The following is a 23,870-nucleotide window of genomic DNA, read 5'->3' on the forward strand; positions in this document are numbered from 1 at the left end:
CGCGGCTAAGCAGACGATGACACGGCCGCGTCTTCAGCTTCTCAACCGCGATTGGCTGAGCCAAACTGTGCTCAGCCAATTGCGGCTGAGCATCTGATGACGCTGAAGAGGGCGGCCAGCACTCAGGAAGCCCGGAGGGATTCGGCCCGGCCGTCCGAAGACGACATCGCAGACTGAAGATCGGAGACGAGTCGGCACGTGACAGGTATGTATAGCGCACCACACTTCCGGGTACACGGGTGGGGGTGGTGGGACACGGGGAAGGGGGCCATTCACAGACATAACATACATTACAAAGTTTTATAACTTTGTAATGTGTGTTATTCTGTGAATAATTGTTTACCGCCGCACTACCCCTTTAACAATCCAGCCCATGTGCTGTGCTGACACAGGTGAGGAATAAGAGACAGTCTGCCTAAGCATTCCTAATGATGAGGAGGGACAGAGGTTGTAACAGCCTAATGCACACACAATCTTGGCCATGCCCATAGGGCACAGGGCTGCAAGTTTAAAAGTATTTTTTAAAGACAATAACTGCATCACCTGCCAAACGGACCCCAGGTCAGATCTTGGATTAAAAGCAGCTATCTGAATGTACAAGTGTTTTTTTGGGGGGAAGGGGGGGGGTGTCAGATTGTGGGTACGGAGTCGCTTGAAGAAAAAGGAGCCAAGTTGTAATACCACACACAACCTGAGGTCAGGCGTTGCACTGTTTTTTGGAAGAAAGCAGCTATGTTTTCCTAATCCTGGATAACCCCTTCAAATAGCTGCTGTCAGACTAGATGGGAACATCTGATAAAATATCTGCACCCCATACCCCGCAACACCTCAGTTTATCTGTAGCCTCTACTAGCAATAATTTGGATATTTCCACTTTATGAGGTAGTCCAAAAACTAGTTACGAATGTCAAACACCTTTTATATGACAGTCTCCCATGGTCAGGGGTTCTCACATTATGGAATTATATCCCACAGACGGGGGCTGATACATGACAAGAATATTCTTAAAATCCCTCTTATGCCAGTAGTAGATACAAATTCTATTGGTAATTTGTAAGTGTGTCTGATGAGCACTTGAATCTTGCCAAGCAAATAGATATGGCGTCCTCCTTATGGGCAGTTTGAAGATGATGTCCACAAGGCTTTTCATGCCAGTGGGGAAGGGTTGATTAGTCTTCCACTGACAGCTGAGCAAACCTGTTGCTGAGATCACAATGGGGCTGACTTTCCAGCATGTTGTCCCCTTTAAGGTATAAATCTTTATTTCCTACTTTTCCTTTTTTCTTAGACTTGCCTGATAGTTTATTCTTACTTTGGAAGTGGTCTAGAGGGACGGTAGCCATGATGGCATACATGCAGTCTTGATAGAGTTTCTCCAAAGATGGACATGATTTAAATATGTCTTGTGAAGTAGATGAAGCCTTCAGCTTTTGTATCATATGATAAACAAGAGAACCACTGTAAAGTCTGTGGAGAAAAACATCAGAAATGTCATTCTGTATAAAGGCAGATTTTTAGGCATCTTTTTGTTTAACTGTGCATATTTGGGATAAAAACATGCAACTGCATAGTAGCATTCAATGCAACAAAATTTCAAAACCTGTTTTAAGTCAAAGGCTCAAAATGGACTAAATGTTAGGAAAAAGGGGTGACTTTTAGACTTTTTTTTTGCATGAAAAACACCCTTTTTTTTTAGACTTAACCCTTTGAGGACCAGGCCCAAAATGACCCAGCGGACCGCGCAAATTTTGATCTCAGTGTTTTCGTTTTTCCCTCCCCCTTTCTAAGAGCTCTAGCACTCTCAGTTTTCTATCTACAGGCCATGTAAGTGCTTGTTTTTTACAGGAATAGTTGTACTGTGTAATGGCGTCATTCATTTTACCATAACATGTATGATGGAATTCCAAATATATTATTTATGAAGATGTAAATAGGTGAAATCGTAAAAAAGAATGCAATATGGTAACGTTTGGGGGGTTCCTGTGTCTACGTAATGCACTATAAGGTAACAGCGACATGATACAATTATTCTATAGGTCACTCCGAACACAACCATATGCAGGTTACACAGATTCTCTAATGTTATATATATATATTTTTTATGAAATCCTTTTTTTAGGCAATTAAATATTAATAAAATGGGCCTATTGTGACACTTTTTTTTTTCACCTACAGGGCTGTATGGGGCGTCATTTTTTCCGCCATGATATCTAGTTTTTATTAATACCATATTTGTGAAGATCGGACGTTTTGATCACTTTTTATTGATTTTTTTTAATATATAATGTAACAAAATCGGTAATCTGCGCACTTTTTCCCCTCTTTTCGTGTACGCCGTTCGCAATGACGCTTGTTATATTTTAATAGATCGGACAATTACGCACGCTACGGTATATTATATGTTTATTTATTTTTATATGTTTTATTTATATTATGGGAAAGGGGGGTGATTTCAACTTTTATTGGGGGAGGGGTTTTGGGGTAGTGTAATAGTGTTTTGAACTTTTTTTTTTTTTTTTTTTTTTACACATTTGAAGTCCCTTTGGGGGACTTCTACATACACTACTTTGATTTTTACACTGACCATTGCTATGCCATAGGCACAGCATTGATCAGTGTTATCGGCGATCTGCTCATTGAGCCTGCCTGTGCAGGCTCACTGCAGCCGATCGCCGATCGGACCGCACGGAGGCAGGTAAGAGACCTCAGGCGGTCCGTTTCAACTCCCACCGTCACTTGCACTTGCATTACCGGTGAGGTCCCGGCTGCTCACTGCAGCCGGCCCCCACCTGCTATGAAGCGCGCTACGCTCCGGAGCGCGCTTCATAGCCGGAGAAACACCCAGGACGTAGGGTTACGTCCAGGGTCGTCTGGGGACAGACTTCCATGACATAACCCTACGTCTAGGGGTTAAAGCGTAACTGTCATGTTTTTTTTTTATTGCAGAAATCAGTAGTATAAGCGATTTTAAGAAACTCTGTAATAGGTTTTATCAGCCAAAAAAGCCTCCTGCTGTACTCAAGAAGCAATTTCCCAGCCTCCCCCCCCCCTGACTTCTTATCTGTGCATTATCAGGCAAACACGTCTTCATTACAGAGAAGCCTGTGAAGACTGGCTCTGCTCTCTCCATTGTAAGCCTATGAAGGGGGGAGGGGCTGAGGGAGATGAGGGAGCAGGAAGAGGTGACATGAAGGTCAGCTGTTTGTAGACTCTCTGGGCACCTAAACCGCAGGATTCTGGGGTCAGAAAGGTCAGTGCTTATCTATGAACTTACTGAGAGAAGATTGCAGGGTGTTGTGCTGTGCAAGACTGCTCCATGCTCAGTCACTCCTAACAGCCCCTCCCCTCTCCATAGCCACATAATGGAGACAGAAATCCTGCTTCATTTGATGTGAGGGGGGAGGCTGGGAGATTGCTTTTTCAGTCCAGAAGGAAACTCTTTTAGTACATAAAACCTATTACAGAGTTTCTTAAAATCGCTTGTACCATTGATATTTAATGTTTTCAGAAAAATGACCCTGAAATGACAGTTACACTTTAAGTATGGATAAAGAAATGTATGCATGGCATTGACAAGTGTTTCTAAACATGCTAAGGCAAACACTGAGGGTAGCTTCACACGTACCAATTCGCAGCGTTAATAAGGTCCTGGCAGATCACTTTCACTACATACACACAGCGGTCGTTCAGTATATAATTCTGCCTGCCGCTTAACCCCTTCAGCTGCCACCCGGCTCCCGCTTTGTATACATTACCTGTTGCCCTGCCACAGCCGCTGATTGGCCGGGCGGGAGAGTAGTACACCGGGACCCCGTGCAGCGAGGACAGGTAATGTATACAGACACAGTGGGCCGCAGAATTACATACACACAGCGTTCGTTCAGACCGCTGTGTGTATGTAGTGAAAGTGATCTGCCAGGACCTAGCCGTCTCGCATCGTTATTAACGCTGCAAGTTGGTAAGTGTGAAGCTACCCTTAACATTGTTTCTAGGTTGGTGGCTGCAGATAGGGATGAGCAAATTTACAGTAGGAATGAAGCGCTTCTCACCTGTATTTAGCTCATCAGGCTGCAGGCTTTGGTGCTTTGCTCCATGCTGCTCTTCCCCAGGTGCTGGAAAGATGGATCCCATCCTGGGAAACAGAAGTTTCCCCGGACAGGATCCATCTTTTCCCAGCACCTGGGGAAGAGCAGCACGGAGCGGAGCAGACTTCATAGCCCCGCAGAATACCGGTATAAATGAAGCACTTCGCTTTATTCCTACTGTAAATTCGCTCATCTACCTGCAGAAACATACATGTGAACGATATCTGAATTTTTCCTATGAAGCAAATTGCTTGATCATCACTAAACTGAAGTCTAGGTGCACCACAAATTGAGCTTTTTTTTTTTTTCTTTCTGACCTGGTAATATCAGGCTCTGGAAGTGGCAAGGAGAGAAGCTGATTGAAGTATATGAAAATCTGTAAACAGCACTGCCATTGGCACAGTATATGTGCATCTTCCAGAATCAGTCTTTTGTGCTGGGCACTTTCCATCCGCATTGTCCTGATCTGCTCCCACACTGTTTTGGCTCCTTCATGTTCCTCTGACAAAACACAAGTTGAACAAATATTAACACACTGTAAATAATAATTAAAAGGGTTATCCTGGCTTTACAAATTGATGGCCTATCCTCAGAGCCAGGCCATCAATATCATCAGCAGGAGTCTGACAATCAGATGTTCTGTCGCTGCAGGAGACTGGCTCAATGGTTTAAAGCCCCTATTACACGGGGCAATTCAGAGGAGTAAACGAGCGCCGACCTGTCAGGTCAGCGCTTGCTGCCGGCGCTATTACACACGCCAACAGTGAGCGGGTAAGATACGGTCTGCTCTGGGGATTGCTACATTATCCGGGCAGCCCATGGAAGATAGGAGCGGTGGCAGGAGACCGCCACTATTACACGGAGTGATGGCAGCAGATAGCTGCAAGCGTGATCGTTAGTCTTTAAACATGTTGACTGATCGTTGTCTTCTATTACATAAGACAACTATCAGCTGCTGTCGCCCGAATACAGCCAATAATCACTTCGTGTAGTAGGGCCTTTAGGCTACAATACTTCTACTGTGCTTCTCATGGCTTTTTCTAAACTTTTGATAAGTGACATAAGTTTTATTACACAAACTTGTCATAGACATGGGATTTTTTATTTTATTTTTTTGTAATAAAATGTCACCTGTGATATCTATCCCTATGTAGATGATAAAGCGGTATACATGTTTTAAAAATCAACATGTTTTTAACCCCTTAAGGACAGAGCCTGAAATGGCCTTAATGACAGAGACAAATTTTATGAATATGACCAGTGTCACTTTAGTCATTAATACCTTCGGGATGCTTTTACCTATCCGGCTGATTCTGAGATTGTTTTCTCGTGACATATTGTACTTTACATTTCTGGTAAATTGGAGTCGATACTCATAACAAATCTTTATGAAAAAAACCCAAATAATGTGAAAAAATGTGAAAAAATGCATTTTTCCAACTTTGAAACTTTTTTGCGTATACAGAAAGTGGTTATACCACATAAATTATATATTAAATAGCATTAGCAACATGTCTACTTTATGTTGGCGGCATTTATTAAACTATTTTTCATTTTTTTTTACACAATAGGGAGCTTAAAACATTAGCAGCAAATTTCCAAATTTTCAGTAAAATTTCAAAATCAGATATTTTTAGGGACCTGTTCAGGTTTAAAGTGTATTTGAGGGGCCTGTATGTTAGAAAGCCCCACAAAGCACCCCATTTCAGAAACTGCACCCCCCAAACTCTGCAAAAGCAGATCCAGAAAGTGTTTTAACCCTTTAGGGGAGTCACAGAAATAGGGGAGTCACAGAAATAAAAGCTAAGTGTGTAAGGAATTTGAAAATTTTAATTTTCTGTGCAGAGATTTTATTGTAATCCAATATTTTTCATAATTATAAACCTATTACCAGAGAAATGCACCCCAATAATTATTGCCCCGTTTCTGCAGTTTATAGAAATACCCCATATGTGACCCTATTGCGCTATTTGACGCAACCACAAGCCTCAGATACAAAGGAGCGCCTAGTGAATTTCAACGCCTCCGTTATATTTGGTCATTTTTGACTGTACCACTTCAGGTTGGCAGAGGCTCTGGGGTGTCAAAACCTAAAAAACACCCCTAAAGGGACACCATTTAGAAAACTACACCCCTCAAGGAATGTAACAAGGGGTGCGGTGAGCATCTGGACCCCACAGGTGCTTCACAGATTTTCCGAACAATATGGCGTGAAAAAAGAAAAATTTATTTTTTACACTAAAACGTTGTTCTAGCCTTCAATTTTTCATTTTCTTAAAGGGATAAGAGGCAAAAAAAGACAAAAAATGTGTAGCGCAGTTTCTCCCGAGTACAGAAATACCCCACATGTGGCGATAAAGTGCCAAGGGGGCGCAGGACGAGCCTCCAAAGGGAAGGAGTGCCAATTGGCTTTTGGAAGCTGAATTTCACTGGAAAGGATTTCAAGGGCCATGTCGCATTTACAGAGGCCCTATGCTACCAGGACAGTGGAAACCCCCCACAAGTGACCCCATTCTGGAAACTACACCCCTCAAGGAATCTAACAAGGGGTGCAGTGAGCATATGGACCCCACTGGTGACGGGCACAAATGTGGAACAATGTGACGTGAAAGGGAAAAATTTCATTTTTTCACTTTCATGGCACAAATGTGCCCGTCATCAAGGGGTCCATATCCTCTTTCCCCCCCCTGTTAGATTCCTTGAGGGGTGCAGTTTCCAGAATGGAGTCACTTGTGGGGGGTTTCCAGTGTTTTGGCAGCACGAGGGCTCTGTAAATGCGACATGGCGTTCATCATCCATTCTAGCCAAATCCAACCTCCAAAATCCAAATGGCGCTCCTTCCCTTCGGAGGCTTGCCCTGCGCCCACATGGCGCTTTATGTCCACATGTGGGGTATTTACGGACTCGGGGGAAATTGCTCTACACATATTGTGTGTTTTTTTCTCTTTTAACCCCTTGTGAAAATGATAAATTCAAGGCTAAACCAACATTATAGTGTAAAAAATTTAATATTTCATTTTCACGCCACATTGTTCCACATTTGTGCCCGTCACCAGTGGGGTCCATATGCTCACTACACCCCTTGTTACATTCCTTGAGGGGTGTAGTTTCCATAATGGGGTCACTTGTGGGGGGTTTCAACTGTCTTGGCAACACAGAGGCCTTTTGAATGCAACATGGCCCCTCAAAATCCATTCCATCCAAATCCAGCCTTCAAAAACGAAATGGTGCTCCTTCCCTTCGGAGGCTTACCCTGCACCCGAATGGCGCTTTATGTCCACATGTGGGGTATTTACGGACTCGGGGGAAATTGCGCTACACATTGTTTTTCTTCTCCTCTTTTAACCCCTTGTGAAAATGATATATTCAAGGCTAAACCAACATTATAGTGTAAAAAATGTAATATTTCATTTTCACGCCACATTGTTCCACATTTGTGTCCGTCACCAGTGGGGTCCATATGCTCACTACACCCCTTGTTACATTCCTTGAGGGGTTCAGTTTCCATAATGGGGTCACTTGTGGGGGGTTTCAACTGTCTTGGCAACACAGGGGCCTTTTGAATGCAACATGGCCCCTCGAAATCCATTCCATCCAAATCCAGCCTTCAAAAACCAAATGGCGCTTCTTCCCTTCGGAGGCTTACCCTGCACCCGCATGGCGCTTTATGTCCACATGTGGGGTATTTCCGTACTCAGGGGAAATTGCTCTACACATTAAATGTTTTTTTTTATCTTTTAACCCCTTGTGAAAATGAAAAAACATGACAAGATTAATAATTTAGAGTAAAAATTTAACAAAAATTACACTAAATGTTGGTCTAGCCTTGATTTTTTTCCATTTCCACAAGGGGTTAAAAAAGAAAATGAACACAAAACGTGTAGGGTAGTGTCCCCTGAGTACGAAAATACCCCACATGTGGGCATAATGTGCCATATGGGCACAGGGCAAGTCACCAAAGGGACAGAGCGCCATTTAGAGGCTGGAATGGAGGATGGAGGCCATGTCGCAATTACAAAGCTCCTGTGCTGCCAGGACAGTAGAAACCCCCAACAAGTGACCCCATTCTGGAAACTACACCCCATAAGGAATCTAACAAGGGGTGCAGTGAGCATATGGACCCCACTGGTGACGGGCACTTACGTAGAACATGTGCCGAGAAAATAAAAAATACAATTTTTTTCATTTTCACGTCCCAAATGTGGCCGTCACCAGGGGGCCATATCCCCGCTGCCCCCCTTCTTAGATTCCTTATGGGGTGTAGTTTCCAGAATGGGGTCACTTGGGGGGGGTTTCTACTGTCCTGGCCGCACAGAGGCTTTGTAATTGCATCATGGCATCCTCTAATGGGAATGGTGGCCATACCTACTTAGCTGGGGAAAAGGGACAATTCTAATTTATTTGGGGGTATTAGGCCAATTATTAGTTTATAAGGTTGGAAATGACAGGTGTCCATCAAACTCAACCTGTGTTGATCCAGAGGAAGGCAAAAACCCCTCGTGAGGCAGACGACAGTAGCCTCATCACAGGGAAAAATTCCTTCCCGACTCCATAATGGCGATCAGAATAATCCCCGGACCAACGTGACCCCTGAAATAGGAATAAGGGACAGAATTTAGATAATGTAGAACCCCAGTGACGTGTGGTGCGCCTTGGAGCGATCCAGTATGCAGAGGCCGGGGGGATCAGGACAGGTGTCACACTGGAAAATGGTGTCCTTCCTGATCCCCTGTTACCCCACACTCTGCACTTCTTCTGGGGTCTCCTGTTCTCCAGTGTGGGGGACGTCACCTGGAAAATGTTGTCCTGGTGCGATACGGGGTCCCACATATCCAGAAGCGCTGGGTCCGCTCCATGGCTGCTAAATATTAGGGCGCTATTACTGCTTCTGATATGTTCGGATCGTGCCGCAAGCTACAGGGCAGCGAGGGACTGGAAGAGGGGGTGCTGGTATAAAAGTTATCCCGTACAGGTGGTAACCTTTATCCAGCAGTGGGAAGATCAGTTCCCGGACGATCTCCCCACTAACTCCGAGGATGGGGGGGGGGGGGGGGAGTGGGCATCTGGGGGCTGGATTCGGGTGTCCCTTCCTACATACACTCTAAGGGTACATGCACACTGCGGAATCGCGACAGATAACCCTTCGTGCATTCCACAGCTGGCACCCGCCGGCGGACTGATGCAGGCGCACGTCTCCACACGTGTCATAGACTCCATTCTATGCACGGGCGGATTCCGCTCTCCGTCCAACGTGTTCATTCTTTGGATGGACGACGGATTCCGCCCGTGCATAGAATGGAGTCTATGACACGGGTAGAGACATGCGCCCGCATCAGTCCGCCGGTGGGTGCCAGCTGCGGAATGCACAAAGGGTTATCCTTCGCCATTCCGCAGTTTGCACGTACACGAAATCTGTAAGTGTACCCTGAGGTACTGTCACAGAGTTTGTAGAATTTCACGCCATACCGTGATCTCTTATTGGGACGGTACTGGCAGAAAAGACGTGTCTGGGGGGCAGCGCACACTACGCTACCCCCAGACACGTCACTGGATGATGAGGATGAATGGAGGAAAGAAGGATCCCCCCCATTCATCCTCACTGGCTGTTTCGGTGTCGGAGGTAATAATAACGTATCCCTCTGACGCCGAAAACACCCTGGGGGCCATCTTTATATGGGGACTAGTATATGGGGTATGTAGTGGTGTAGTGTCAAACTTTATTCAATGTAGTGTGGTGTAATGTAGTGTTTTTTACGTGTTTTTTTACAGTAAGTATAAAAAAAAAACCTACGCCAACAAAGGAGTTGCTGATAAATGCCGCACTTATGTGCGGCACTTATAAGCAGACCGTGGCAGTAGGATATAGAAAAAAAACACCCTACGCCAAAAAGGAGGAGTTGCTGATTAGCAGCGCACTTTCGTGCGATGCTGATCAACACTCAGCGGCGATAGGGTGCGGAAAATAGAAAAAAAAAAATTTGGAAAAAAAAAACAACCTTTTTCTACATTCTGAATATCCCTGTAGCTGCTGATAAGTGTATTACACATATCAGCCGCTAGAGGGCAGCAGAGCGCAAAATCCGGAAAATGACGAGGCTGGAGCCGAAAATAGCCGAAAGAAGACGACGGGGACCGCCGGAAAGACCCGAAGACCGAACGGAATGACGGAGGACGCCGCGAACCCGGAAGACGCCGATCAGGAGCCCGGGACAGGTGAGTAATGTACAAATACCTGCTCTGGACCCCTCGGCTACCTAGCTGAGGGGTCCAGGGCAGGTATTTACTATATTGTGGGACTCTGATCGCCGTGCCACCGGCCCGATCGCCGTGAACGGCCGGCCGGCCGTTCACGGCGATCGGGCCGGTGGCACGGCGATCACCATTACTTTTTACAGTAATGGCGGTCGGTGCCGTCCTCGGACAGCACCGACCGCCATTTTTTTCCGGGTCATCGGGTCGCCGATGACCCGGAAAGGTTCCGATCGCCGCTATTGGCTGATCTGAATTGATCAGCCTATAGCGGCGATCGTAAGCACGGGGGGTGTTAACCACCCCCCGTGCCGTGAAGCTAAGATGGCCTGCTATGATTTATAGCAGGCCATCTTCCCCGACCGCTGTGTGTGAACACGCAGCGATCGGGGAAACATCGGGCGTACCCATACGCCCGTTTGCGTTAAAGCCCAGGCAACGGGGGCGTATGGGTACGCCCGATGTCGTTAAGGGGTTAAATGAACTGGTGTCAGAAAGTTATACAGATTGGTAAATTACTTCTAGTCTGACACCGCACTCTCTGCTGCCACCTCTGTCTATGTCAGGAACTGTCCTGAGCAGTAACAAATCCCTATAAAAAACCTCAACTGCTTCCAACAGTTTGTCACACAGGTGGCAGCAGAGAGCACTGTTTTGCACTGAAAAAAGAAGCCACTTCCTGCAGGACATACAGCAGCTGATAAGACTTTTTTTTTAAATAGAAGTTATTTACAAATCTGTAAACCTTTCTGACACCAGCTGATTTTAAAGAGAAAAGTACCACCTGCTTCCTTTCCAAATCAGCACTACAGCTGTCTGTGGGCTGTGTCTGGTGTTACAGCTGAGCTGTAATACATCACACAATTTATGGATGAGTTGGGCAATGTTTGTGCAGGAAAGCATCCATGTTTTCCTAATCCTAGACAGCCCCTGAATCAGGATACAGGGATGGGGTCATCTCTATTGATCAGTTGTTCTGCCCTGGACACACTCCTTAACAGACTGGAATAATGTTTGTCTAAGAAACATTTTTCTACATAAAACTTTACCTGGTTTATTATGAATGTTGGATGCTTCTCCACAAACAAATCCCATAATGAGAGCTTTTACATGATGCAGTTTTACTTTGGGATCTGCATGTTTGATCCAGTAACAAACTGCAGCCAGTATAAGTTTATAGGAGGATGGGACCAGTTCCAGCCCATTTATTTTCAGATCAAGACCCTGCGAGAATAGCTTCAATCGGCTTTCCAATGGGAGCTAAAAGAGAAGGTCAAATTGGGGTGTATTCAGTTTATACAAAGATATGGCTATTACTGGTTCACTGTTATATGATCACATCTTTCATAGTGTTATTTCTAACCCCATTTAAAGGGCTATTCCATTTTCAGCAAAATAAATATAATATAGTTTTTGCAAAAAGAAAAAAAATGTGCAGTTTTCACATATACTTTCTGTATCAATTCCTCAGGTACATCGCTTAAGGGTGCCTTCACAGCTACCGACTCGCAGCGTTAATAACGCTGCAAGTCGGCTAGGTCCTGGCAGATCACTGTCAGTACATACACGCAGCGGTCTGAACGACCGCTGCGTGTATGTAAATCTGCCAGCTGCTTAACCCCTTCTGATGCCGCTCTCCCGCCCGGCCAATCAGTGGCTGCGGCAGGGCAAAACACTGATTGGCCGGGCGCGAGAGCAGGACGCCAGGACCCCGTGGAGCAAGGAGGTATGTATACAGAGTGGAGCGAGAGGCGGCCGGCATCAGAAGGGGTGAAGCAGCCAGCAGATTTACATACACGCAGCGGTCGTTCAGACCGCTGCGTGTATGTACTGACAGTGATCTGCCAGGACCTAGCCGACTTGCAGCGTTATTAACGCTGCGAGTCGGTAGGTGTGAAGGCACCCTAAGGGTATAAACCCACACTCCGTATACGCAGCAGATACGCAACAAATACGCAGCAGATTTGTACAGATTTGATGCTGTGTTCTGTAATTTAGATCTAATCTGCTGCGAGTTTGCTGCGTATCGCAGCAGTAAAAACGCTGCATATACGGTGTGTGGGTTTATACCCTAAAGGTTTTTTCATGAATAGGCTGGCGCCAGTCCGTGGTACAAAAAAAGGACTGCAGCATCGGCATCCCAGTACTGGCACCAGTCCATTCATGTAAAAACCTTAAAGCGACTCTGTACCCACAATCTGACTCCCCCAAACCGCTTGTACCTTCGGATAGCTGCTTTTAATCCAAGATCTGTCCTGGGGTTCGTTCGGCAGGTGATGCAGTTATTGTGCTAAAAAAATACTTTTAAACTTGAAGCCTGTGCCAAACGGGAGTATTTGTGCCCTAACTTTGCATCACCCCTCCATCCTTCCTCCCCACCCTCTTCATCATTAGGAATGCCACTGAAACATTTTCTCCATGCTGAACATTGCACAGGTCCTTAACGATCCAGCCCATGTGCCGGGCTAAACAGATGGGGAATAGGAGGCAATCTGCCTGGAGCATTCCTAATGATGAAGAGGGTGGGGTGGAGTCGCTTTAAAGCGATGTACCTGATGGTACATTCGCTTTAAGGTCTTTGCTTATTGTAATTCAACATAATCCTGTCCTGGGCATGTGACAGACACAAGTACAGAGCTTGTTAGCAGACAGTGCTCTGATAACTGTACTGTAACATGCCGAACACCTATAAATAATAAAGGTTTCTATGAAATAGACAACAAGGGATTGGCGACTGTATTTTTTGTACTATAAGACGCACTTGCTAAAAAAAAAAGCCTGCATCTTATAGTCCACAGTCAGGGTGGCCCACAGCATAGCCTCACTGCTTCCTTGTGCATTCACACACCGGATCTGCAGCAGATTTTATGCTGTGTTCAGTTATAGATCAAATCAGCTGTGGATTTGCTGCGGATGCGAAGCAGAAAATCCGCTGCGATGCGGTGTGTGGGAAGCTACCCTAATAATCAGGCAAAACGCTACAAGAACTGTGCAGTGAACTTAGCTGCACAGTCCTCTCCCTCCTTGCCTGTGCTTATCTGTAAAAACAGTGTCGAGAGAAGGGGAAGCTGAATCTTATCCAGCTTCCTACAACAGCAGAAGGTCCCCAGGAACCAGGGCCAATCCTAGCGTTAAGCATTAACAATGCTACTCGCCACAATTTTGATGCTATTTTGCAGCGAATTGTGCAGTCACAGTAAGGGTACAAACACACACACCGTATATGCAACAGATCTGCAGAAGACTTGGTGGTTCAGATTTGATGCTGTGTTCAGTTATTTAGATCTAATCTGCTGCGTATCTGCTGTGTATCGCAGCAGTAAATAAGCTGCGTATACGGTGTGTGTGTTTGTACCCTCAAATGGTGGTTTTCTGCTACAACTTTGACGTAATCACAGCAAAAAGTTGCACTACTTTAATGATTGTGGAAGTTGTGGCAAAAAAGGCATCAGTAATGCTAAAAAATGTCATGTGTGAACACAGCCTGAGCCAGGGCTGAGTCTTATATTCATTATGTTAATATGATTATGGTATAACTAGGTTATCTATAATGTTACAGCAGAACTGATAGCCACTTACAGCACTGTCCCGCTGCTCACTTCCTAGAGTTTGCAATGCATAGATCAAGGACCATGGCACAAACTTATAACAGAGGTTGACTGTGTTAAAGGGGTACTCCACTTAAAGGGAATGTGTCTTTAGGGTACAAACACACACAGCAGATACGCAGCAGATACGGAGCAGATACGCAGCAGATTTGATACTGTGTTCAGTTATTTAGATCTAATCTGCTGCGTATCTGCTGCGTATCGCAGCAGTAAATACGCAGCGTATAAGCCGTGTGTGTTTGTACCCTTAGAAACTTACTTTTTAAATAACATTTTTATGTTAAACAAATTAAGATTTTTTGGTGACATTTGTCATAATTTTTCTATCTATATTATAAAACAATCCTAATGTCTTTCATTTTCATCACTGGGGTTAAAACTAAGCTGAGAACTCCTGTGTCTGCAGTGGCCACACTCAGCCAATCACAGGCCGCGGCGGTCCCGGCCTGTGATTGGCTGAGCACTCCGTCAGCTGACCGGCCGTTCTGAAGATAGAGCCCGCGGGACCCGGGGAGGAAGACAGCGCGGAGAAGAAGACCTGTAGGGAATTTATGATGCTGCTGCTTGTGAAATCGTCAGTCGCCCACCGCGCACCGCTATTCAACCCTAGCGATGCGCGGTGGGGGAATGATGATTTTAGGTCTGGCCCTAAATGAACGATCAGCCGATGACACGATCATTGGCTGATTGTTCTCTCTATTTCACCGAACAAAAATCGGGCCAAATGGGGCCGATCCGGACGATTATCGTTACTGTGGAATATGGCCCTCACTCTCTTACCTGTGGGAGATTAGAAAGCGAGAGGTCTTCACTGATGTCATCATAGGGATAATCTATTGCAATAGTGGACCTTCTTAGCTTAGCCTCCAGTCTGTCAAATTCATTAACGCGCAGTTCCTTACTTCTTTGAGCCTCATGCTGGGAATCATGGCACGCATTTAGGAGTAGGGCATAGATCAGTTTTCGAACAGACTTTGTAACTAAATGAGCAGATGGTTTTTTAATGTCCTCAACCTGAGCGTGGAGAAATACTCTTCTCATCACCAAAGCATCGCTAAGCAATGGAGACAGTTCACCTCTTGCCAAAGCAAACTGCACCCACTCAGGCAAGTTGAGCTTCACTGCGGTTGGAGATATATATAACCCATTTAGAAAATACTGCTCAAGATTCACAGACTCATAAAGGCTATATTCTTCCATGGCAGAATACAAGAGCTGCCTGACCGAGTCACGATCCTTTAGCCTAAGATAGTTCAGCACATTCTCCATGGCTTCTTCTACATCTGCAAATCTAGATAACCAGTTCAGTAGGCCATGTATTCGTGTGTGTCTTCGTCCACCATGGTTATTATTGCCTACTGGCAAATGGACCTTACTAAAGAAGGTTTCTAGAGCTGGCAAGCTGATATAGTCATTTCCCGTAAGAACAGCAAAGAGAGGCAACAAAACCATATTCATGTTATTGTATACATGGCACAATCTCTGAGCAGAGAAACATTGTGCTGGTATGTAGCACTCCTGAGTTTCCTTCATAGAGGAAATGTTTTTCCATTGGAAGGATTTTAGGGGACAGTATCCAGCCTTTAAATCAAAGATGCAAAAGTCACTGTCAAAGGAAAGTACAGGGCAATTCCATAGATTGGCCAAGGCTACTATTTCTCTATCAGCTTCTGAGAAACACTGAACAAAGGGCACATGGAGGCTTCTCAAGACCTGGATGCACACCTCTCTGCTCAGCAGAGGAAGCACGCTGCCACTTCTACCTTGAGAAAGGCTGTGCGCCATGGTAATCTTTTCTATAAATCGCTGCTTTTGGGTCTCCAACTTCTTATCAGATATGTCACAGCCGCCATCAAACACAACATAGGCTTGGATGTTGCACACAGACAAACTTTCAAAAAATTTATTAAGGACATCTGTGAATCTGTCATAGTCCCCTCCATGTACAAGGTCCAGGCCAGAATCAAAGTATAATTTGTGGTATAGATTGTTACCGTCTATAATCAATTTAGTGTTCTTTAGCTTCAGTTCATGGAAGAAATTTCTATGGGAACAAACAAAAGTCATAAAGCCTTGAATTCCCATGTTGAGGACGCAGTCAAAGGGGTCTGCCAAAAAAAAGAAAAAAAAATTAAATATGTTACGTTCAAGAAGATTGTATTATATTTAAATAATGTCATTAACTATGGCTAAAGTATATGATCGGTACTAGAGATGAGCGAATCACTTAATTCCTATCTGCATTTTCCTCATCAGGCTGCGGGCTTTGAAGTCTGCTCTGTGCCACTCCTCCCCAGGAACTGAAAAAAAGCTGGATCCAGTCCTGGGAAACTTCTCCCAGGACTGGATCCATCTTTTCCCAGCACCTGGGGAGGACCGGCATAGCGCAGAGCAGACTTTAAAGCCCCGCAGCCTGATGAGCAGAATACAGATAGGAGCAGAATGCTTTGCTTCGTTACTACTGTAGATTTGCTCATCTCTAATCTGTACAGTGGACTGTGATGCTGCCAGCTACGCCAAAGGTCAGCCCAGTTCGATCGAATTCGAACGATAGTCGTGCGCATCGAACAATCAAACGACAAGCGAGAAATCGTTCATTTTGATCTTTCAACAAGTTCTCAAATCGTCGTTGATCGTTCGCAAAAAATTTGCAGATCGTTCCATGTGAACAGTCGTTCGCCGATTTAACCAATGTGTGAGATAGGCTTTAAGCAATCGCCAAAAAAATTTCCGTACGATATATCGTACCATCTAAACGCTGATCGTTATGAAAAAAAAAACGTTACTCCGACATCGTTAATCGTACGATCGGGCGAATTATCGTTCCGTGTAAAAGTAGCATAATACACAGGTGTCAAACTCAGGCCTCCAGCTGTTACACAACTATGATTCCCACTATGCCTGGACAGCCAAAGGTAAAGCTTTGGCCGTCCAGGCATGATGGGAATTGTAGTTTTGCATACCCCTGGAAACCAGGACGGGTTCCAAAACACAGAAAAAGGTGCAAACTTTAATTTTAGTTTTCTGTGTCTGATTAGTTTTCTCTGTGTTGGTCCCACTCATCATATTGGTTACAAATACTAACCAAAGTGCTATGTGTAAACCTAGTTTTCACTTTTCTGTAATTTTTTTTATTTAAGGAGAATTCCGGCCATTTTCAAAAAACGGCAGCTGACACAGCGGAAAGGGGAGATTATTAAGGAGTCCTAACTTACCTTGCCTGATGGACAGCCCGCTCAGCCAACCAGTGACTGGAGAAGCGTCCTCCCCCAGTCACTGACTGGCTAAGTGGGCTGTCAATCAGCTAGGTTGTGACATGTGCAGTGTCGGAGATGACGAAGCTCGGTGGGGATCCAGGAGCGGCGATTTGGAACTGAAGAAGCATGGGTAGAAGTGAGTTAAAGTGACTGTACCACCAGGCCCAGGCAGAAGCACTGTAGGCGGGCCGACCCACCCTTAGTGGGAGGAAACCCTAGCCCCTCTATGATAGGGTTCCATTGATTCTAATGGAGTCACGTCATAGAGGGGCTGGGGTTTCTTCCCACTGGGGGTGGGTCGGCCCGCCTACAGTGCTTCAGCCTGGGCCTGATGGTACAGTCACTTATACACTCTTTGTTACCCCCTCCCCCCCAGGCCAGACTCCACCTTTAAAGGGATCATAATCACCAAACACAGCTATAACACATGTAATAGAGCTCTTAATAAAGCTGCTAAAGCGTTCTCTTACCGTACTTGGTGTGCTGTCCTCGTAGGGACAATAGTTACATAGTTAATACGGTTGAAAAAAGACACATGTCCATCAAGTTCAACCACGGAGGGGATGGATACAGGGAAGGGGGAGGGGTGATAGGTTCTATACATAAATATTTTTTTATTCTGGCGCATGCTGCAGGGTGAGATGCCGGAACTAGTCACGGCTCTCTGTCAGCATGCTCTGCAGGGATGATTGACCTGTCAAAAGCCTCTGTGCCGCAATTATGCTCCACCCTAGGACTTTGTCTGCAATCGTCCTTGGACGTGCGAATGAGGCCTAGAGCTGGGCGACATGGCCAAAAAAAAATCTTGATTTTTTTCTGTTGCTAAAGGAAAACTATAAGCCGGTTAGAAGAATCCCCCTAATGTGCACGGGGAGCTGAGGATGAAGATAAGTTTCTTACCTGATCCTCAGCGCTGTTTCCGCCATGTTAGGAGTGTTTTACCGCCCCCAGTGCACCGTGAATATGGACAGGCCACATTGGTGCACTAAGGACAGAAGCCCCACCCCCACTGCACCAAAAGTATTAGCATATGGATTAAAGTCCTAATATCACTGAAACAGTGCTGAGGATGAAGGTAAGAAACTTGCTGAAATAAACAGAACATTTCTCTTCTTGCATACAATTCTCATGGTGTCTGAGCCTGTAGTATCCCCCTACACATTACAGCATACCACAATCATCGTCTGTCTGAGGAGTAATGGTATTTCTTGGTGAACAAGCACCAGTGTGCCCTTACAGAAACTCTCAGGCAAAGCACCATATTCACACCTAGTCTGAGTGCGTTTATGTCCTCTAGGGTGCTACCACTTACCAGGACTGCATAGAGGAGCTGTCAATCTACCGGCAGATCCCGACAAGAAGGATAGGACATTATACACAGGCCCGTGCGATCTGTCACAACACAGAACGCGGTGGAAGCGTCACGTGATCCTCCAGCGTCACTACAATGCACCTTATCTGTCTATTCACATCAGGACTTCCGCTGCTGTCTCGGGACACACACACCGCCGCGCAGCGTGATGACGTCATCACCAAAGGTTTTCGTGACGTAGAGTTTCCATGGATACTGAAGTGTAAACAAAGACCAGTGACAGCGAAGACTACATTGGATTGGAGATAAACTCGAGAATTTCGAGGTAAAGCAGCTTGGTGAATGTAATAGGGACAGCAGTATTATCCCCATAGACTGCTGGGGGAATGAGCTTGTTGTAGCGGTGCAGCCTGGAAGAGGAGCGGTCATAGCTGGAGATAGGAGACATGGAGGACACACAATGAGGCGCACTATCAGCCAGTCTCACTGTCCTGCAGGTTACAGTTCTTACCTGAAGACTAGAGCAGATGGTTTATGGCAGCGTACCTGTCATGCCTTTTGTTTAACCCTTTAAAGACTGGGGCGATTTTCATTTTTGCAATTTCGTTTTTCCTCCTTGTGTTTAAAAGACCACAGCGCTTGGATTTTTTCACCTACATGACCCACATGAGCCCTTATTTGTTGCACCACTAATTGTACTTTGCAATGACCGGCTTAACTTTTACATAAAGTAAGATTACAAAGATATGTAACCTGTATAACTTTTATTTCATTTATATTGTTCTTTAAAATCGCTCTATTCCCAGGCGTATTACGCTTTTATAGTTTGGTCTATGGGGCTGTGTGAGGTGTCATTTTATGCGTCATGTTATGTTCTTTCTATCAGTTCTTGCTTGCGTATATGCAACGTTTTGATCACTTTTTATTACAATTTTTATGGATTTGATGCGACCAAAAATGCACAATTTTGCACTTTGGAATTTTTTTGAGCTTCTATTACATGGGCCAAACCTTGCTGTAAACTATTACTGATAATTTAATAGATTGGGCAATTACGAACGTGGCGATACCAAATGTGCCTATTTATTTTTATTTACAAAATTGGAAAAGGGGGGTGATTTACACTTTTATTAGGGGAGGGGATTTTTTTATTAATTAAAAAGAACAACCTCTTTTTTCTATACACTAACTAGAAGCCCCCCCTGGGGTTAGGGTTATTCCCCCTGGGGGACTTCTAGTATTACTACATTGATCTCTCATTGAGATCTCTGTAGTACATACATACATACTGCATAGATCAATGAGATCGTTGATCTATTGCTCTGGCCTGCTGCAGCCAAGAACAATAGATTGCTAAGCCGGGATCATGTCGCAGGGGGGCGATCCCCCCCACCAGACCACCAGGTACATGTTAAAGCAGCCACTTAAATGCAGCTATCAGCTTTGACAACTTCATTCAAATGGCTAATTAGCAGGCACAGCAATCGGACCGTAACTGCCGGGGTCCTGGGCTGCATATAGCAGCCAGGATTGTGGCGGTGCAGAGCAGGCTCACTGCGTGGCTCCTCGCTGAACTCACTTAGCAGCACCAGGGCGTGCATTTACACCCTGCATATTGTTAAGGGGTTAAAAAAATCAACAGGGGCTGTGATGGCAAGCAGTCTTGCAATATACTGTACTGGCTTTATCTATTTTTTTAAGTTTTCTATGTTTAAATCAATGTTATACGTACGGTGGTCCATGCTCCCTCCATGTACAAACATTAACATTGTTTTAGTGCATCGTCCGTGCTTGGACTGTAATTACTGTGTCAATGTGTCAATGTCCCCAAAGTCCCAGTGCTTTGAGCTTTTATGCTATGTCCCTCTTTGCCCCTTGCATGTCCCTCTTTTTGACCTTGAAATTAAATTGACATTAATAAACTTTCTAAGTAGCCCTAGAAAGTGTCTGGTTTCTTACTGTATAATAGACCAAAACTTGCATCTTATACTATCATGTAGTGCAAGTTGGATCCTACAAAATTGTTATATCCAGATGTATCATGTGATGTTATGGCCCCTTTTACACATTATTTCACACATGCAGTTCATATGGCCCCATACACACATCTGTAGGTGTCACCGATCTGTTTTGGGGCCATAATCTGTGCCACAAAAACTACTAAGCCATTTGTGTGGTCTGTGTCACCTATTTGAATCATTGAGTCCCTGGAAATGCGGACAGTTAATGAAACACATCTGTAATCCTGTCTGTAGTTGTGGGTCCATAATTACAGACAGGGTTACTGATGTGTGAATAGGACCTAAGGATGCAGTCACACATACAGGATCTGCTGCAGATTTGCAGATATCAGTGTAACTAAATGTATCAATCTGCAACAGATCCTGTATGTGTGAAAAAGTATAGAAATGTCTGTAAGATTTTCTTAGACTAAACCACAAGTGTCCCTCTTTGGCCATCCAAATAGATGGGAGGTATGCTCAGTGGCGTAGCTACCAGGGTCGCAGCGGTCGCCACTGCGACCCGGCCCGCTACGAGGGGGGGCCCGCGAGGGCCCCCCCTTGCCACTGCACTGCTCACCCCTAAATTACTCTTGTGACCGCAAGCATTGATTTGCTTGCGGTCACAAGAGCGTGCTCGTCCGGGCCCCCAGCCGATGCGCGGCTGCCGGGAGTGTCCCGTCCTATCCCCGGCAGCGCGGCCCATCAGTGAGCTGTTTGGGGCCCTGACTTCTGGCACAGGAAGCGCACGTCAGAGACGCTTTCTGTGTCAGAAGTCCCAGCCCCGGCGTACAGGGAGCTCGCTGCCGGGGATAGGACGGGACACCCCCGGCAGCCGCGCATCAGCCGGGGACAGCGCCTGAAGAAGAAGAGGATCGCCGGGGGAGCGGGTTGTCAGGTGAGTTTGTGTGTTTTTTTTTTTTTTAAATACTGCTTAGCATAGAGGAAAGGGGGGGGGGCATTTATAATGGGGGTAAGAGAAGGGGGGGCATCTATAATGGGGGGAAGAGAAGGGGGGGCATCTATAATGGGGGAAGAGAAGGGGGGCATCTATAATGGGGGGAGGAGAAGGGGGGCATCTGTAATGGGGGGAAGAGAAGGGGGGGCATCTATAATGGGGGGGAGAGGGGGGCATCTATAATGGGGGGGAGAGGGGGGCATCTATAAGGGGGGAAAGAGAACAGGGGGGCATCTATAATGGGGGGAGAGGGGGGGCATCTATAATGGGGGGAAGAGAAGGGGGGGCATCTATAATGGGGGGAAGAGAAGGGGGGCATCTATAATGGGGGGAAGAGAAGGGGGGGCATCTATAATGGGGGAAAGAGAACAGGGGGGCATCTATAATGGGGGGAGAGGGGGACATCTATAATGGGGGAGAGGGGGACATCTATAAGGGGGGAAAGAGAACAGGGGGACATCTATAATGGGGGGAGAGGGGGGGCATCTATAATGGGGGAGAGGGGGGCATCTATAAGGGGGGAAAGAGAACAGGGGGGCATCTATAATGGGGGGGGAGGGGGGCATCTATAAGGGGGGAAGAGAAGAGGGGGCATCTATAATGGGGGGAAGAGAAGGGGGGCATCTATAATGGGGGGAAGAGAAGGGGGGCATCTATAATGGGGGGAAGAGAAGGGGGGGCATCTATAATGGGGGAAAGAGAACAGGGGGGCATCTATAATGGGGGGAGAGGGGGGCATCTATAATGGGGGAGAGGGGGACATCTATAAGGGGGAAAGAGAACAGGGGGGCATCTATAATGGGGGGAGAGGGGGCATCTATAATGGGGGAGAGGGGGGCATCTATAAGGGGGGAAAGAGAACAGGGGGGCATCTATAATGGGGGGGAGGGGGGCATCTATAATGGGGGAGAGGGGGCATCTATAAGGGGGGAAGAGAAGAGGGGGCATCTATAATGGGGGGAGAGGGGGGCATCTATAATGGGGGAGAGGGGGACATCTATAAGGGGGAAAGAGAACAGGGGGGCATCTATAATGGGGGGAGAGGGGGCATCTATAATGGGGGAGAGGGGGGCATCTATAAGGGGGAAAGAGAACAGGGGGGCATCTATAATGGGGGGGAGGGGGGCATCTATAATGGGGGAGAGGGGGGCATCTATAAGGGGGGAAGAGAAGAGGGGGCATCTATAATGGGGGGAAGAGAAGGGGGGCATCTATAATGGGGGGAAGAGAAGGGGGGCATCTATAATGGGGGGAAGAGAAGGGGGGGCATCTATAATGGGGGAAAGAGAACAGGGGGGCATCTATAATGGGGGGAGAGGGGGGCATCTATAATGGGGGAGAGGGGGACATCTATAAGGGGGAAAGAGAACAGGGGGGCATCTATAATGGGGGGAGAGGGGGGCATCTATAATGGGGGAGAGGGGGGCATCTATAAGGGGGGAAAGAGAACAGGGGGGCATCTATAATGGGGGGAGAGGGGGGGCATCTATAATGGGGGAGAGGGGGGCATCTATAAGGGGGGAAGAGAAGAGGGGGCATCTATAATGGGGGAGAGGGGGGCATCTATAAGGGGGGGGAGAAGAGGGGCCATCATCAAGGGGAGGGAGAGGGAGCCATCTATAATGGGGGGAGAGGGGGGCATCTATAATGGGGGGAGAGGGGGGCATCTATAAGGGGGGGAGAAGAGGGGCCATCTTCAAGGGGGGGAGAGGTGGCCATCTATAAGGGGAGAGGGTATCTATAAGGGGGGAGAAGAGGGGGCCATCTTCAAGGGGGGGGAGTGGGGGCCATCTATAAGGGGAGGGGGGCATCTATAATGGGGGGGGAGAGGGGGCATCTATAATGGGAGGGGGGGCATCTATAATGGGGGTAGAGGGGGTCATCTATAAGGGGAGGGGGCCATCTATAAGGGAAGGGGGGTGCAACATGCAGTGGGGGCCATCTATATATACTATACCCACTAAATGAGGGTGTAAAGGGGACAGTACAGATGTGCAGTGTGTATAGAGATGAGGATGGTGTCAGTGTGAGGAGACTAATATGTTTCTCTGGCAGATTCTGTGGATTTGTGGCTCGGAGAAATTCTCATAACGGCCCAGGGCAGATGGAGAAGAAGATGAAAAGGAAAGAACTCCGATCAGAGAAGACTTCCCCTGTGAGTCACCTGATATATCTGCGCTGTAATTTATATGGTGCATACAACCTGTGTGGAGCTGCTTCCACCTCTATATGACTGTATGAGGTGATAGTGATCTGTGTACAGTGGATCTTATTCAGTAGCAGCAGTGGCGGTGTTAGTCAGTATGTGGTGGTAATATTTGTTACTTGTTATCTGGTACTGTGTTTTATTGGTCTCAGTATACTGGTTTTGGTCAGTAACAATATGGTGGTGACGGTTGTG

At 46.2% G+C, this 23,870-nt stretch overlaps 2 protein-coding genes across 3 annotated transcripts in view; one reads left to right on the forward strand and one right to left on the reverse strand.

Moving 5' to 3' along the window:
- Positions 1–342: 342 nt before the first annotated feature.
- On the reverse strand, positions 343–18,662 carry ASTE1 (asteroid homolog 1). The gene is made up of 5 exons (XM_069960287.1): positions 18,512–18,662; positions 14,723–16,050; positions 11,384–11,594; positions 4,403–4,586; positions 343–1,467 (listed from the first exon to the last, which is right to left on the reverse strand). Exons 2-5 carry the CDS (start codon positions 16,025–16,027, stop codon positions 1,170–1,172), a joined length of 1,998 nt encoding a protein of 665 aa, XP_069816388.1. The 5' UTR covers positions 16,028–16,050; positions 18,512–18,662; the 3' UTR covers positions 343–1,169.
- Positions 18,663–18,756: 94 nt separating this feature from the next.
- NEK11 (NIMA related kinase 11) overlaps positions 18,757–23,870 on the forward strand; it is a 204,454-nt gene continuing 199,340 nt past the window's right edge. For both annotated transcript variants that reach the window (XM_069958335.1, XM_069958336.1), the window contains exon 1: positions 18,757–18,836. The gene's annotated coding sequence lies outside the window, so the exon portion shown is untranslated. The remainder of the gene's footprint in view (positions 18,837–23,870) is intronic.

Source organism: Dendropsophus ebraccatus, chromosome 2 (genome assembly GCF_027789765.1).
Source record: "Dendropsophus ebraccatus isolate aDenEbr1 chromosome 2, aDenEbr1.pat, whole genome shotgun sequence".
Classification (NCBI taxonomy): Eukaryota; Metazoa; Chordata; class Amphibia; order Anura; family Hylidae; genus Dendropsophus; species Dendropsophus ebraccatus.